At 41.7% G+C, this 16,338-nt stretch overlaps 1 protein-coding gene across 1 annotated transcript; it reads right to left on the minus strand.

The window, feature by feature from the left end:
• Positions 1-666: 666 nt before the first annotated feature.
• dpep2 (dipeptidase 2) lies at positions 667-13,591 on the minus strand. Its single transcript, XM_053437839.1, has 11 exons — positions 13,461-13,591; positions 12,901-13,058; positions 12,652-12,778; positions 12,433-12,562; positions 11,854-12,004; positions 5,477-5,546; positions 4,897-5,073; positions 3,473-3,557; positions 3,319-3,394; positions 2,684-2,819; positions 667-1,587 (listed from the first exon to the last, which is right to left on the minus strand). Exons 2-11 carry the CDS (start codon positions 13,053-13,055, stop codon positions 1,348-1,350), a joined length of 1,347 nt encoding a protein of 448 aa, XP_053293814.1. The 5' UTR covers positions 13,056-13,058; positions 13,461-13,591; the 3' UTR covers positions 667-1,347.
• Positions 13,592-16,338: the final 2,747 nt, after the last annotated feature.

Here is a 16,338-nt window from a genome sequence, read left to right on the forward strand (position 1 = left end):
AAATATCTTGGATGTTATGGATATACTTGCACTCCACCAACTGTGAGTTTGTTTCCGCCCACAGTCATAAAATGTGACCCCCTTTTTATAGCATCAAATCACAAATTAAAACCAAACTTTCTGGTGAACATTCGGTGTGGTAAGAAAACCCTAAAATAACTGACACCATCTTAGGGGGAAAAATGTTGACGTGTACTTTCACTTGTTTGTTTGGTCTATGTCCCATAAACTAACATAGATGAGGTGGGGTTTATGACTTACACTGCAGCCAGCCACCAGGTGGCGATCAAGAAGATTTGGCTTCAGTCATGTCATCCATCTTTAAATAAAGTCTATGGCACAAGCCAGGGAGGGTGTTTTATATGTAACGGATAACTCATTACCAGGTGTGCAGTTATTAAAAACATTCAATACTAACAAGAATGCTCATGGTCTTGATAATTTAAACTCTTTTTCCTGAACAGTATAAGTGTAAAGGGGAATATCCCACATCACAATTCTTTGAATGACACTCATTTATGTTGGCAGAATTTTAGACAAGCAGAGAGCTTTCAGGTTTGAAGCACATTGACACTGGGACTTCACAGCTATGTGGTTATCTGAAAGTCATGCACAGGCTGTGGACGATGATAAAATATCAAAATGAGCTCAACAAGTCTCATCAACTTTGTTTCCAGTACACTGTTTATTCTGAATCTTATAAAAGGCGGGGCATCACACTCTTTGAGAAACTGCTCATCTAAATTACAGATCTGGTTTTAACTATTTCTAAGTGCAATGAAAAAAGTGAGTCTGCTTGGTCAAACAACCCTCACTGAGATGCACACTGCCTTTTATGAAGGTGCATAATGTTACACTGCCCCTCTACTGCTTTGATGAAACCTTTAATACAATACCATTACAGCAATACATCATTTGTGTGAATTTTATGATAATGTATAATTTTCCACTTAACAGAACTGTTTACCCTCATTATTCCCAGCATAGTGACCCCACCTCCAGTCACAGAAACTTTCACAAGCAAAGACTAAAACAACTTATGCAAACAACTTCATAAATACTAAAGTTTCCTATGTATCATAATTGTTCATAGATATGCAAATACACATTCACCAAGAAATTAAAGAGAGAAGTCAAATGACCTCCAAGATGGAAGAAAGTGCTAATGTTTTTTATGTTGCACTGGTGGTAGGAATCTGATCCATCACCTTATCTTTGCTGACCTGTGGGGTGATGTGTCAGCCTCCAAATGGCTACAGAAAACTCAATGACCTCTAGTTATTCACACAGGATTAAATGTATCGCTTTAAAAGAAAGATGCTTTGGCAGAAGTGCATTTTTTAATATTCAATCAATAAACATGCTGGAAAGCAGCAGAACAGCAGCCAGGATCAGCAGATCTGCTGCTCCGCTTTGGGCTCTGCAGGTGGGACTGGAGGTGCGACCGGAGGTGAGATTGAAGGTGCAACTGGGGGGAATTTGCTGTAATTTTCTAGCTACCTCAAGGTTCAGTCTGCAGAGGTTCTGGACCTCATTAGCAGGGATCTGGGTCTCACTGGGTAGGGTGACATTTAACTGATCACGGACCTGGAGGAAAATACAGAGAGAGACAAGAGAGGGAGGTAACATTTGAAATGAGTCAACTTTTGAATTAGTCTGTGCCATAGAGAACTCTCATAAACTGTAAAAAGCTATATTTTAATCTGTTGGATATGTTCATTATTATTCAGTCAATCTCAGGAGGCAAACAAGATTACTGTTGAATCTGAAAATTTTATTTTGACCAACAGGGGGGTTTTTTAAAAGTGGCCGCAAATTCTTAAATAAAGGTGGTGGTAACCCTTGTCAGAAAAACTAGAATTATTGTCCTGGGTTTGTGCCTCTGACAAACTGCAGTTCCAGTCCCTGGTATAATGCATTCACAAAAATATAAGGTCACTGAGGCCTTTGAACTTGAACCACTGAAATCGAATCAGTTCATTTTTTAGTCCGAGTGACAACTGGTCAAACAGTGAAGACATTTCTTTAAAGGAAACTTGAAACATCATGTTCTAGAGACTAAAACAGTTAGGCCATTGAGTTCTTTACCTTAAATTTTGATCACCAAATCTATCAATTTATTTAAGGAGTCTAAGTTTAAAAGGATTCTCTTAAAATAAACTGAGGTTACAGTGACCTTGACCTTTAACCTCCAAATTCAAATCAGGTTGTCATTTAGTCCAATTGAATGTTCGGCTCAGATGTTATAAGATTCCTTCTGGGTGTTCCTATAATATCTCATTCACAAGAACATGACGTCTCAATGACCATGACCACAAAAATCCGTTCAGCTTTAAGTTCAAATTAATCTTTTTACTAAATTTAATCCTTACTGGGATGTTCACAAGAACAAAAATGGCTCCTTGACCACAAATATTTGATCAGTTCATGCTTCAGTATGACTTAATGTTGAGCCAAATTTGAAATAAAATCCATCATAGTGAGATCACAAGAATGGGACAGATGGACAACCAGAAAAAATTATGTGTGTGGAGGCATAATAAAATGAAGTCCAATATTTCAAACATATCCTTTACTCATTGTCTACAGCTAGACGTTTGGGACATGACACTTCTTACCCTTCAATAATCAAGGAAAGCTTTATATTTGACAAGAGAATAAGTATATTAATCTTTCAGCTCACCCGCTCCACCTCCCTAAAAACTCGCAGGAAATTCCTTCTAAGGACGTTAGCCAAATCGTTTTCTGTCCAGTTCCTCCGCAGCAGTTCCTGGATCAGGTGAGGATACTTGGACACATCGTCTAGACCCTGAGGAAACCTGCAAAAAAAAACAAAAAAACATTGACACATATTTATTTTGAAAATAGGCATCACTAAAAACGAATCGTGTAGTTGTAGGTAAATACTAATTAATAGTTACAACAATAAAAACTTTTAGCCTTTTATTATTATTTGTTTTGTGACATTGCTTTTTGGAACTGGTGATGTCTGCATGAAGGGAATCAAACAAATTCAATGTCAACCATTATACAGCAAATCTAGAGCAGCACCACTTTCTTTTGCCTCTTCACACTAAACCATTATTGATTTCTACCATTTTCAGTCTGCTGATAGCTGAGACGGCCAAATTGTTGATATGAAGAAAGGCTAGCATGAGCACGGAAAGTGATCTGGTTCGTGAACAACCTCTCAAACATGTTAGGAGAGTACGAGTGTACTTACCGTGCTTTTTGTTGTATCGGTACCCTGCAACAAGGTTTTAGAATACCTAGAGGCACTAAAACTAAAATGACAATTTGCAATGGAGTATTTCTTACGTTGGAGCGCCTTCGAAGTCCGCCCCAAATCCGATCGACTCCGCTCCAATCACCTTCTTAATGTGATCAAAATGGTCTGTAAAACACGTAATAAATGATCAATCAACTGAGAAACTCCAAATACCAGATTTACAGTTCAAAATAGAAACCTCACCTGCCACCTGAAAAATGTTAGCCTTGTCTTTGCAGGAAACAAAATTGGTGTGGAAATTCACCATGATCAACCCCCCATTCTGTTTCTGAAACACATACACAAGTCATTGGATATATACATTTTCACACACAAACAACCTAAATTCCTATCTCATATGCCTTCATTAGCTGTGTTGGTAGATAAGGTTCAGATCTTGTGTGACTTATATCTATTTTACACACTCTGTAATCACTGTTTAACTGTACACACACACATCTGCAATAGTTGGAATAATGAGGAACATGTCCCTCTAGGAACAGGTAGGGCTGCTGTTAAATAAGGGAAATGCTGTTGCAACAGTTTGTAAGGCTTGTGGTGGGAGGTTTGTTTGGACATTAGGTAGGAAGGGGTACCTTAACACTTTTGCAGAAACAGAGTCACTTGTATAGACAAACTAGGGTTATTGGTTGGTGTCACACGTGTACTTTGGAGAGCTGCTTCTTAAGATAAGGTATTTAGGCATTTCGGTTGTTTTATTTTAGGAATGGACAATAGATAAGGTCGTATTTTGAGGTCCTACCACACACTTTTTGACTTAGTTAACCATTTTGGTCGTCCTGTGTTTTTCTCAGTCTATAATAAAAGGACGTAACAATTTACCTCTTATAAAATATGATTACATCTAGCAGTGGTGGCATCGTGGTTGGTATTGTTTTAACCTTGTGAGTGTGTGTGTGTGTGTGTGTGTGTGTAATTAACTGAACATAAAATAACCCAAGTGATATTTTCCCTTTTTTCATCTAGATTGTATATTTTTGTTGGTTTCTTTACCCTACGATGAGCCCTTTATTTTAACATCTGGAGCAGGTCCTCACTACGGAGGCCACCATGTTTTTACAGTAGCCTAGACTGGACAAACTAAATACTTTTTGAGTTTGAAGTCACAGAGACACAACACAAAGTGTGAGTGTGTGTTTAGTAGGAACTACTACATAGGTGGTTTTGACTACTTTGCCATGTGTTAATATGTTAGTAGCTAGATTTTGTCATCCCGAAATTCAGTCGAGAAACTGAGTATCCTTGTTATATCGTAGTAATTGTATGTGTTCATGGAACGAAACAGTAACATATTGAAGAGCGTCGCGGCTGGTGTGATCACCTCCCAAGATATTCCCCAACTCATATCCAGAATTTGTATCCATATATTGGTTCTTAAACCTGCAAATATACCCAAATTATTTTCATCAATAATATTGTTATTTGCAAAAATACTTTATTGGTGTAAGTCTGTTTGTCCCGTTGATACACAAAACTCTGCAGAGAAAAATGCACTGCATGTTCTTTGTCAGAGGGGTGAATAAAAGTCTAATTAAATGAATGAAAAAAACTTAAATCAGTGAGTTGATAATCAGGCAAACTATTACTCAGTAAATTAGTTTTCTCACCAGCTCGTGCAGCAGCCAGTCAGGAACATTGCGATGGCTACGGCAGATGAAGTAGGAGGACGAATGGCTGAAAATAACAGGAGCCTTGGTGTGGTTCAGCACAGCCGAGGCCGTGTCCCAAGAAGTGTGGGAGATGTCCACTATCATCCCCAGTCTGTTCATCTCCTCCACCACAGCCTAATTTGGGTAACAGCTGTGTCTCTATTAAGGTTTGCATAGCATAAGCAAACTCTAACAATAACAATGTCCAGTATGTTTAGCAGAGTCCATTACTGAGGTGTCTAAAAGCTTAAAAATGACATAGTAATAATAAATAAAGTAATAGTGATAATTGGGTGATACCATACAACAATAAACACACATCACACAGGTACACAAACTCTAAAATGTTGAGTGGCTAGTGTCAGCGTTCATTGAATAACATTAACTGTCATGTTAATCAAAAGGTTTCTCATTATTAATAAAACATCCATCTTAAATATTCAGTTATTTATGTTCTGACAATAAAAAAACTCAAAACAAGTTGACACTTGATGAATTAAACAATTTTGCAGTTGATATGATAGAATATTGAGCTTACCTTCCCAAAGCTTGTCAGGCTGTTATCCAGACTTTGATAGAAAGTATACAAATTTGAAGATGTCTTTGCCCTGCATTGGAAAATGTTGTTATTAAAACCAGAAATCATGACAATCAGAAGAAATGTTGGCATGTTAAGGGCATTTGAAGGTGTTTCGGTCTCTCTACAAATCTAGGTTATTTTGCATTCCATTTGTAAAGAGCTGCGTCTTAAACTCAATATGGTTCATTGTTTCATTTATGACAGAAACCATCTTGGAGAATTGATTTGAAATGCTTTGGCTTCACTTTTGGGGACCTGTTATGTTCTCCATCTTAAAGTTGTATATTTTGTTTAAATGGCTGCAATAGTCTAGTTTAAATTGTTACGACCCTGTCTAGGGGAAAATATAATCGCAACATGGTACAATAGTTCCCCCCCCTCCTTGCCACGCTCCCAAGAACCAGCCACAACAATTAACAGCCCGTTCGTATTTATTGACACAGTTTCTTCAGGGTGGGCTTACAGCAAAATAACAAACAGAAAACAACCCTAAGGCGAAACAACCTAATCTTCCCTACTCAAAATAAAAGGAAACAAAAGACATCATACTGACCTAACTCCTCACCAACAAAACAGGAGAAAACATGGTTCGAACGGAAATGCTACCCACCCCTACCAAGAACGGGCTGTTACCAAAAGAACAATTTACAGACGGCTGCATAAGTTGAGTCCGGCTGGAGGTCCTGCTGGCAGTGGCAAGAGGAGAGAGAACCGCCGGCGCTTTGCGAACCGTGCTCTTATCCTGGGAATACGATCCACCCCATCCTTCGGCTGGAACCAATCCGCTCCCTGTAAACTCATCCACTCAAAGAGACACACCTGAAACGCATCCACCCACTCATCCCCTCGAACAGACACACCTGAAACACAATCATCACGAGAGAGAGAGAGAGAGAGAGAGAGAGAGAGAGAGAGAAAGAGATCCACACAACCTCAAGGTTGTAACACCTCCCCCCTTAAAGATCGAACATTTCTCTCCAAAAGAAAAGGTCACCGGAACGCGAAAGTGCATCAGCTATAACATTATCTTTACCTTTCTTATGCCGAATCTCGATATTAAAGTCCTGCAATAGCAGCGACCAACGCATTAAACGCTGGTTGGTGTTACGCATTTGGGACAGGAATACTAAGGGGTTTTGGTCCGAATACACAACCACAGGCAGCGGAGTGGAACCGACATAGACCTCGAAGTGCTGAAGGGCTAGGAGTAAAGCTAATGCTTCCTTCTCAATAGTACTGTAATTTAGCTGATGTTTGTTGAATTTCTTAGAGAAGAAACAGACCGGGTGATCCACATCATTAACATCCTCCTGCAGCAGCACCGCCCCAGCCCCGTGACCACTGGCATCAACCTCAAGTTTGAAGGGCAGTAGAAAGTCTGGGGAAGAAAGAACAGGTGCGCTACAGAGAAGAGCCTTAGCAGATTCAAGAGCTTCCTGACAACAAGTAGTCCACACATAGGGTTTAGAGGGACTGGACAGGGTAGTGAGGGGAGCAACAATATCAGCAAAGTTTCTGCAGAATCCACGATAGTACCCACACATCCCCAAAAAAACGTCGAAGTTCACGCCGGGTCTTGGGCACTGGGAAATCTACAATTGCCTGTACTTTTACATTAAGTGGACACACCTGACCTTGTCCTACCTTCTTACCCAAATACGTCACCACGGCTTTACCAAAGTCACACTTTGCTAGATTCAGTGTAAGGGAAGCATTACTCAACCGGCAAAAAATCTCTGTCAGGGTTGCCACATGCTCAGCCCAAGTAGAGGAGTAGGCAACAACATCGTCTAGGTATACCTCGCAATCTGGAACATTAGAGAGCACCTGCGACATAAGTCGCTGAAATGTTGCAGGGGCATTCCTGAGGCCAAAAGGCATTACTTTATACTGCAAAAAATGATCTGGTGTCACAAATGCAGACATTTCTGAGGCGCGAGGAGTCAGGGGCACCTGCCAATACCCCTTTAGGTCAAGTTTTGTTACAAACTTTGCAGAACCCACACGATCAATACAGTCCTCCATCCGAGGCAGTGGAAAAGAATCTGGTTTGGTGACTGCATTAAGCTTTCTAAAATCATTACAAAATCGGAAACTTTGATCAGATTTTGGCACCAACAAGGATGGAGAACTCCACGCACTGGAGCTAGGCACAGCAAAACCATTCTGGAGGAGATACTCAACTTCCTGCTGCATTATCGCTCGTTTAGTAGGGTTTACTCTGTAAGCATGTTGTTTTGTGGGTTGGTGCTCACCAACATCAATATCATGACAAAGGACATGGGTCTGTGTGGGGATATCACCAAAAATTTTAGAATAACTATGGATAAGCCTTACCACATCGTCACGAGCTGGCTCAGCCAAATGTGACAGAAACTCGTCCAGTTTGGACAAAATTTCTGAATTCTTCAGGCGAGCACAGGGAACTGAAAGTCGTCCCTCAACCACTTCATCCTCTTCCCTGCCGGGGGGTGGTACCCCAACCACAGAAACAGGGACTATGGGGGACAGGTCGTTACTGCGGGAGAAATACTGTTTTAACATGTTTACGTGACATACTCTGGATTTCTTCAGTCGATCAGGGGTTTTAATCACATAATTAGTGTCACTTAACGAGCGGTCCACGACATAGGGACCATACAATTTTGCCTGTAGGCCAGACCCACTAACTGGTAACAAAACCAGAACCTTATCACCAGACTGGAACTTTCTCGACACAGTTTTCTGGTCATATCTGTTTTTCATCTTGGTCTGAACAGAAGCAAGAGACTGTCTAGCTGTTTCACAAGCATGGTACAACTTCTCTTTGAAAGCGCTGACATAATCTAGAATGTTGTGAGCAACATTTGGTTTGCCAGCCAGCCACTTTTCTCTGAGTAAACGCAACGGACCACGCACTGTGTGACCGAAAACAAGATCAGCCGGACTAAACCCTAGGGATTCTTGCGTGGTTTCCCGCACGGCAAACAGCAGCAGTGGCAGGCCCTCATCCCAGTCCCTACTGGATTCAAGACAGTACTTACGAAGCATGGATTTTAATGTTTGGTGAAATCTCTCAAGCGCGCCTTGGCTCTCAGGGTGATAAGCACTGGAAGTACGTGTTTAACAGACAACTGGGACATTACTTGAGCAAAGATTTTTGACATAAAGTTGGAGCCTTGGTCACTCTGGATATGCTTAGGTATTCCAAATGTGGTAAAAAATTTCACTAGTGCTTTTATAATAGCCTTTGACTTTATTGTGCGTAAGGGCACAGCTTCAGGATATCGAGTGGCAGCACACATCATAGTGAGGATATACTGGTTGCCAGATTTAGTTTTTGGAAGTGGTCCCACACAATCAATCACGACATGCTCAAACGGTTCTCCTATTACAGGGATAGGGTGTAAGGGTGCACGAGGGATCATTTGGTTAGGTTTTCCCACAACCTGGCAAATATGACATGATCGGCAAAATGCCGCCACTTCGGATTTCAATCCCGGCCAGAAAAAATACCTAAGGATGCGCCGATATGTTTTGGAAACGCCCAAATGTCCTGACAGACTATGATCATGTGCTAAACTCAACACTTGAACACGAAAGGGAGTTGGCACAACTAGTTGTCGGATTGTATTGTGGTCACTGTCAGGCCCAGAAGACCACCTCCGCATGAGGACACCATCATCAAAGAAGTAAGTGCCAGACCTCTCCCTTCTGTTTTCAGAAGCTGCAGACAAACTACTAACTAAGGTACAGTCACTCTGTTGGGCCTTAATCAGTTCTACTTTGTCCACGGACAAAGACAAATCTGGAACCGTCCACATGTGGTCATACGTTTTTTCCAATGTTGTTCTTGTTGTTGGGGCTTCACCCAAAACAGAACTATCTACCACAACGTTATCCTGTACCATGAAAGTATCAGAAAGATGCACCACATCATCTAGTTTACGAGCCCTGGCACGCGTAACGGCGCACGCAGGAAAAATTGAGGGTGAGTCACATGTTACCACGGTGGGGATTTCAACAACCTCGGGGGAGGGGAACACTTTTACTCCTGCAACATCATTCCCGAGAATTAAGTCAACCCCCTGTATTGGCAACTGGGATCGCAACCCAACTCGCACAAGGCCAGACACAATAGGAGAGGAGAGCTGTATAGTATGAAGCGGCACCCGTAAAACACTCATTTTAACTCCCCAAATCAGTATATCTGTGCCACAGTATGTTTGCTTCGAAAAAGGTAATACACCAGCCCGAATGAGAGAATGTTTCGCACCGGTGTCTCTTAATATTTTAATGGGAACTGGGCTAGCTCCACCCTCGGGTATAACCACATAGCCATCTGAGATGAATGGTTTAAAATCAGCATCAACTTCATCATCCTGTTCTATCTGAGCCACCATGTGATCTATTCCAGGTACTGTTTGAAACAGCCCGATAGCAGAGGGGCTGTCTGACCTCTTAATCTGATCTTTCTTTTTCAACAGCGGACAATCAGCAATAAAATGTCCACTTTCATGGCAGTAGAAACATGCACGCCTATCACGTGAAACTGGTGACTGGTGCCTGGGACTCCGGGGTGACTTTTGTCTTTCCCCTACAACTACCCCATCACGGGACACATGTGAGGAAAACACATTCTTATGGGTTAGGGCAAATTCATCAGCCAGCACTGCTGCTTGTGACAAGGTTGCAACCTTTTGTTCATTTAAGTACACCACAATATTCTCAGGCAAACATCTTTTGAACTCCTCAAGCAGCATAAGTTCACGTAAGGCAATAAAACCCAATGTGGTCTTCTCATGTGCAAATTCCCCATATGTTTGGTTGCCAGTTCTTCTACAGTTCCTAAATTTTTGGCGATAAGCCTCAGGAACTAATTCATAGGCACGTAGAACAGTAGATTTTAACACCTCATAATCTAGAGACTGTTCTAGAGTAAGACTATTTAAGACCTCCTGTGCCCTGCCTACTAACTTACATTGTAACAATATTGGCCAAACATCCTTAGGCCATCTTAAAGCAGACGCAATACGTTCAAATGCACAAAAGTATGAATCAACTTCTGTTTCCCTAAACGGAGGAACAAGTGCCACATGTCTGCCAACATCAAAGCTATCCTGATGGAAGAGGGCAGGTGATTGTCCCCGAATGGGGGTGGCAGACGCCAATGGGGGTTCCCGCTCCAACTCTAGAGCTCGCACTCGTAGATGCATTGCCTCACGCTCCACCTCCTTAATACGGAGCACCAAGTGGAGCTCCTTGGCCGTCATGTCTGCCTTAATCATGGGATCCACGTGGGGGGGGGGCTGTGGCATTGCTTTGGCCTCCGCATCTTCCCCAGTATCCACATGACGTTCTGGAAACACCCCCTTCTCCCCTAGTTTTTCCACCAAAAGTTGTTTTAACTCTGCTTTTTTTGCATGTAAAGGTACTTGAACCCCGAAAAAATCTGCCACAATTAATAAATCAGCTTTCTTACATTTATCCAGCTTTTTTATCGAGGGGTCTATGGCAAAATCATCTAATTGAAAATCCATCCTATTAACATAAACAACCAACCGGCAACACGTTTATGGAGAATATATCTATACGAACACATATATCATCTGCCAACAATTACTGAATGAAACTGAGAAGAGCAAGAAATAAAGAAAAATTCCCCAAAAGAAGAAACGGACGAGCCCCCAATTCATGTTACGACCCTGTCTAGGGGAAAATATAATCGCAACATGGTACAATAGTTCCCCCCCCTCCTTGCCACGCTCCCAAGAACCAGCCACAACAATTAACAGCCCGTTCGTATTTATTGACACATTTTCTTCAGGGTGGGCTTACAGCAAAATAACAAACAGAAAACAACCCTAAGACGAAACAACCTAATCTTCCCTACTCAAAATAAAAGGAAACAAAAGACATCATACTGACCTAACTCCTCACCAACAAAACAGGAGAAAACATGGTTCGAACGGAAATGCTACCCACCCCTACCAAGAACGGGCTGTTACCAAAAGAACAATTTACAGACGGCTGCATAAGTTGAGTCCGGCTGGAGGTCCTGCTGGCAGTGGCAAGAGGAGAGAGAACCGCCGGCGCTTTGGGAACCGTGCTCTTATCCTGGGAATACGATCCACCCCATCCTTCGGCTGGAACCAATCCGCTCCCTGTAAACACATCCACCCACTCATCCACTCAAAGAGACACACCTGAAACGCATCCACCCACTCATCCCCTCGAACAGACACACCTGAAACACAATCATCACGAGAGAGAGAGAGAGAGAGAGAGAGAAAGAGATCCACACAACCTCAAGGTTGTAACAAAATATAACATTGAAATTAACAAATTTTCATTACCAAGGTGTATTGCAGTTATGTGTGATGGTCATGGAGCGGACACCAAGACGGTAAAACATCCGGAGAGTTGGCAGGCTGCTGTCGATGGAGTGTCCTCCCTCAATACTTATGAGACACCTTATCTTATGCCTCTTCTCAGCATTCTCTAGTTCTGCGGTGACAGACAACACGTTGTATGACATTAATGCCTCAGATAAAACCTTATATTCAATACAAGCCAGTGAAATGGGCAAAAAAGAACAAAGAATTCTGAATCTTTTGAAAAAAGGTACCAGGATTTGTTTTTGAGTTCTGATTTCAGAACTCAAAAACAATGAGATTTCTTGTAAGGTAATCTCATTGTTCACAAGAAATTACCTTTTCATTATGATGCATAGATCCCTATCATTTCCATTCCCTTTCTCAAATTATGGACTGTAAGTAAGACATATGGGATCATATACATTTAAACTACGGGCGGATACCAAAAAAAAGAATACAAATGCATTGTAAATCATAATTAGATAATTGGTTGCAACTGAGAGATTTCTCAAAGACTTCTCTTCTTGACTCTGTGGTGTTTTTGGTGTTGTGCAATACCTTCGGTGGACGTGACCAACTCAAGCTCCTGGTGCTCAGTGCACATGCGTCTGATCACATCTATTTGTTCCAGCGTCAGTCTCACGGCGTCCTTGTCTTGGGCCGGACAGAGCACAAAGGCTGCAAACATCTGACCAAGGAAGAGAGAGAGAGAACGAGACATTTGAGTTACTGACCTGATTGCCATTCTGAGCCAGAAATCACTTGGTAGGATGATACCTGTGCCTGAACATGGCCTGCTTTGAGACGGGTGATGTCGGTGGTCAGATGGCTGAGATTACGAAGGTCAATTTCACTCAGGTTGTTGTGGTAATCGGCCCTCAGCGAAGTAGCTATGTCATTGTGACTAACAAATGAGGGCACAAGAGAATTCGGGGGGTCAGGATGGAGGCACATTTTAATCGGAATTAAGACATTTATTTCCACGAATGTGAATCATGTGTGCAGACGGCATCAAAAAAGCTTTACGCGTCAATAAGAGGATATTTGGTCATCAGTTGGTGTGCTCGGTCCATGACGGTCTCTGTGCCGTTTGCAGATATGAAACGACACAGAGAGGAGAGAACCAACAGGTGCCGGATGGAGTGCATGGAAAAGCTTGTCACTGCTTTCCTAGAAGACATGGTCTGAGGAAACACACACACACACACATATCCACACACACACACACACACACACACACACACACACACACACACACACACACACACACACACACACACACACACACACACACACACACACACACACACACACACACACACACACACACTTTAGAGTGACTGCTAGAAACAACAGACCATCTGAATACATGTTCTGAATCTGACTTGAAATACAATACACCATAACTCTTATGAGATATTCAAAAGTTTTTGTTTATTCCCACAATTTATCAGGACAGAAACGCATAGAAATACACTAATTTCAATTTTTTTAATATTGAAGAAAATATCTAATACATATTAATAATAAAACAAATAATACAATATATAAAATTAAATTTCAAATAAAAAACAGGATACACTTACACTGCTGGTGTGATAACAGCTTCTTGTTGAGGAGGTTGTTTCTCACATCTGTTTTTCCAGCTCAGCTTCTCATGCACTCATACGCAACTGACTGATGTGCTGCGTTCAAGGCGCGTCCCGAAAATATCCCTTTGAATCACGGGTTGAAGGTTAAAGCCCCAGACGGACTGGGGCGGGGCCTCAAAGTTTTATTTTAAGCAGTGACGTTAATTGTTATGTGTATTTTCGGGTCACATAAACAGACCACCGATTTGAATCAACAACACTTGAGAACACAATCAAAACTTGAATTTATTTTGTTTGCTTACTTGCAACACGCAGTTTTGATTTATTCTGTTACTTCCCACGGATTATGAAACGTACGAGGGAGAAGAGAACGCCGCACGGAGACGCTGATGGGCGCCACCTGCTGACCGCAGCTTTAGCCTAAAATTCTAAAAGGAGCAGACCTTTTGACACATTTACATTCAAGCCCCCGTTTGTGTGTGTGTGTGCTGCAGCCTCAACAAAACCCCATCTGGTTGAACCTGGCCATCTCTAAGTAAAAAAAAAATGGTAAACATTTTAAATTGATAGTGCTTATTTTGCCCTCTAGCTAACCAAGCTATAGCTAGGTAATTGTTCTGCTTCCAGCCCTGTTTGGCTAAAGTTGCCCTCCTCTCTGTACAGCAGCCAGGGAGAAAATACTGTTCAGAGATACAATACAGTTTGAAGCACGTAGGAGGTTTGGTTTGTAATGTTTGACTTGAGGGTAGAAGTAGGACTTTTTTAACAGCCGATACTTTCATCTAGGAAAAGCATATGTCTCACTAATGACTTTAATATTGCCTCTGTGAGAAACGGACATCTTCTAACGTGCATTTCTAGGTGCTTCGCCTGTTTTATTTTGTTTTGACGATCTGTATCATCTGCTGGTTTGGTGTTTGCAGATGGAGGAACAGTCCCAACAGTCAGTTAACTGATGGCAGTTACTTTAAGATGTATTTACAGAGACAGTCATGAAAAGAACTGGGGTCATTGTGGGTGATAAGAGGCACGCTCCCGCCTCCTCTGTTGACCAAATCAAAAATGTCCCTTATTCCACAAGCCGTTAAGATTCTATAAGAAGAAAAATGTGGATGTCCAGCTGGTCTGGACCAAATGTCAACCTATGTCACTCCAGAGCTGCTTGAAGGCACGATGGACGTGTGAGTGTACGTTTTGGCCATGTCTGTTGATGTTTATGATTGTGATGTGATTATTGCTGCAAAGTTTGCCTATGGGTACAAAGAAAGAATATCTGTTTGAGTCTATCACGAGCAATTTATTTGATGGAGAATCGATATGCACAATACAAGCAGCCGAAATATAAACGGCTGCATTGAGATCAGCCATCGTTGTTTACACTTGCCTTTACGTGCCAAAATATCTTCTCTGAAATGCACAAGTCTCCATGTTTAAAGTGACAATTCGCTGCAGAGGAAGAATGACAAACATTGCTATTTCACACAGTCAGATTTTTGATGCGTTGATATCACAACAAATCATATTCTTTTTGCTCAAATAAATACAGGGGAAATTTACTTTACAGGAGCCGGTGGTCTGTCCCTGCACAGAAACTTCAGTTGATGCACGAATCTCCAAGAAAAGTTTGACATTTGGATCACACAACACAACGGGGCAGGAGGTAAGAGAGCATTTATCTAAAATAGTTATCTGATAATGATTATTGTGAAGCCTCCCAAATGCCAGCCGTGGCTCCAGCAGCTTTAAATTCTCCCATCGGTCTGTGAGAAACAGCTACAGATCTACAAATGGCAACCAAACATTGACGAGTCTGGACAGTATTCGGGCATTAAGTGCTGGAGGAGGTCTCTTAATAGTTTCCATAGAGCAGTAGAGGGAATGTTGAATGCATTAGCTGTTAATGTGTTAGATAATTGTTTATTTTGCCTGAGTAGTACTTTGGTTTTCTTTGGAAAGAGGCTGCAGTGCGTAAAAGCTGTGTTCAAGGAATGCCTTGTAACAAATAGTTTACTTTGAATTCAGGGCTGAATGCGATGGAAAACAAGGATGTGAAACATGTGGCCTGTGGTAATTCAACACACGTGCTCCAAAGTATCCATACTTAGTAAGCAAAGTATCCTTGGAAAGACTTACAGGGGGGACACGTTGGAAAGATGACCAATTTCATTACTATTTGGTAACTGTTGACTCCAACAAAACCACCACTCGATATGAGATGTAACACCCTTAATTTGAGATATAACTCCACTGGCACTCAGTAGACAGTATCCCTCTGCCAAGGCCCAATAACAGTCACCTTAAATTCAAATCCAGCCACACCAAATTGTACGCACTCCTAGATATCAGTCCTCAGAATGTGTCCGATAATTACTCTTTTTTTCATCAAGATCCACAAATTACTAACAAAACAAATGCAGAGCCTAAAACATTACTTGTTGTTCCACAGAACCTTCGATCTTTCTCTCTGTGTCTGATCAAGAGGAGTAAATCATTTCAGGGATCACTCACCTGGAGCAAACCCTTGTTTTCAACTTTGCTTTAAGAAGAATCATTCCCCAAAAAGATGCATCTGGTTTGGTGAACTCTATCTTATATGCTGGTCTGAACGCAACGGTCCAGGCCCCATAAAACATTATCTGATTTAATCTTCTTTCGAACTTGAAATGTGCGTGTGCTTAATGAATCCAGGCTGGATTGTGCAAATGTGAATGAGTGTGGTGTTGATGGGGAGCATCAGGGTGCCACACATGAATTTCAATTAATTTCAGTGGGAAGATGCGGAGCCTGATTCTCTGGTCCACCCACTGAGACTTGGCCTTGGAGTCTGTAATGAGGAGAGTGATTCGGCTGTGATTGGAGCACCCTACTGCTT

The sequence above is a fragment of the Pleuronectes platessa genome, chromosome 1 (genome assembly GCF_947347685.1).
Source record: "Pleuronectes platessa chromosome 1, fPlePla1.1, whole genome shotgun sequence".
Classification (NCBI taxonomy): domain Eukaryota; kingdom Metazoa; phylum Chordata; class Actinopteri; order Pleuronectiformes; family Pleuronectidae; genus Pleuronectes; species Pleuronectes platessa.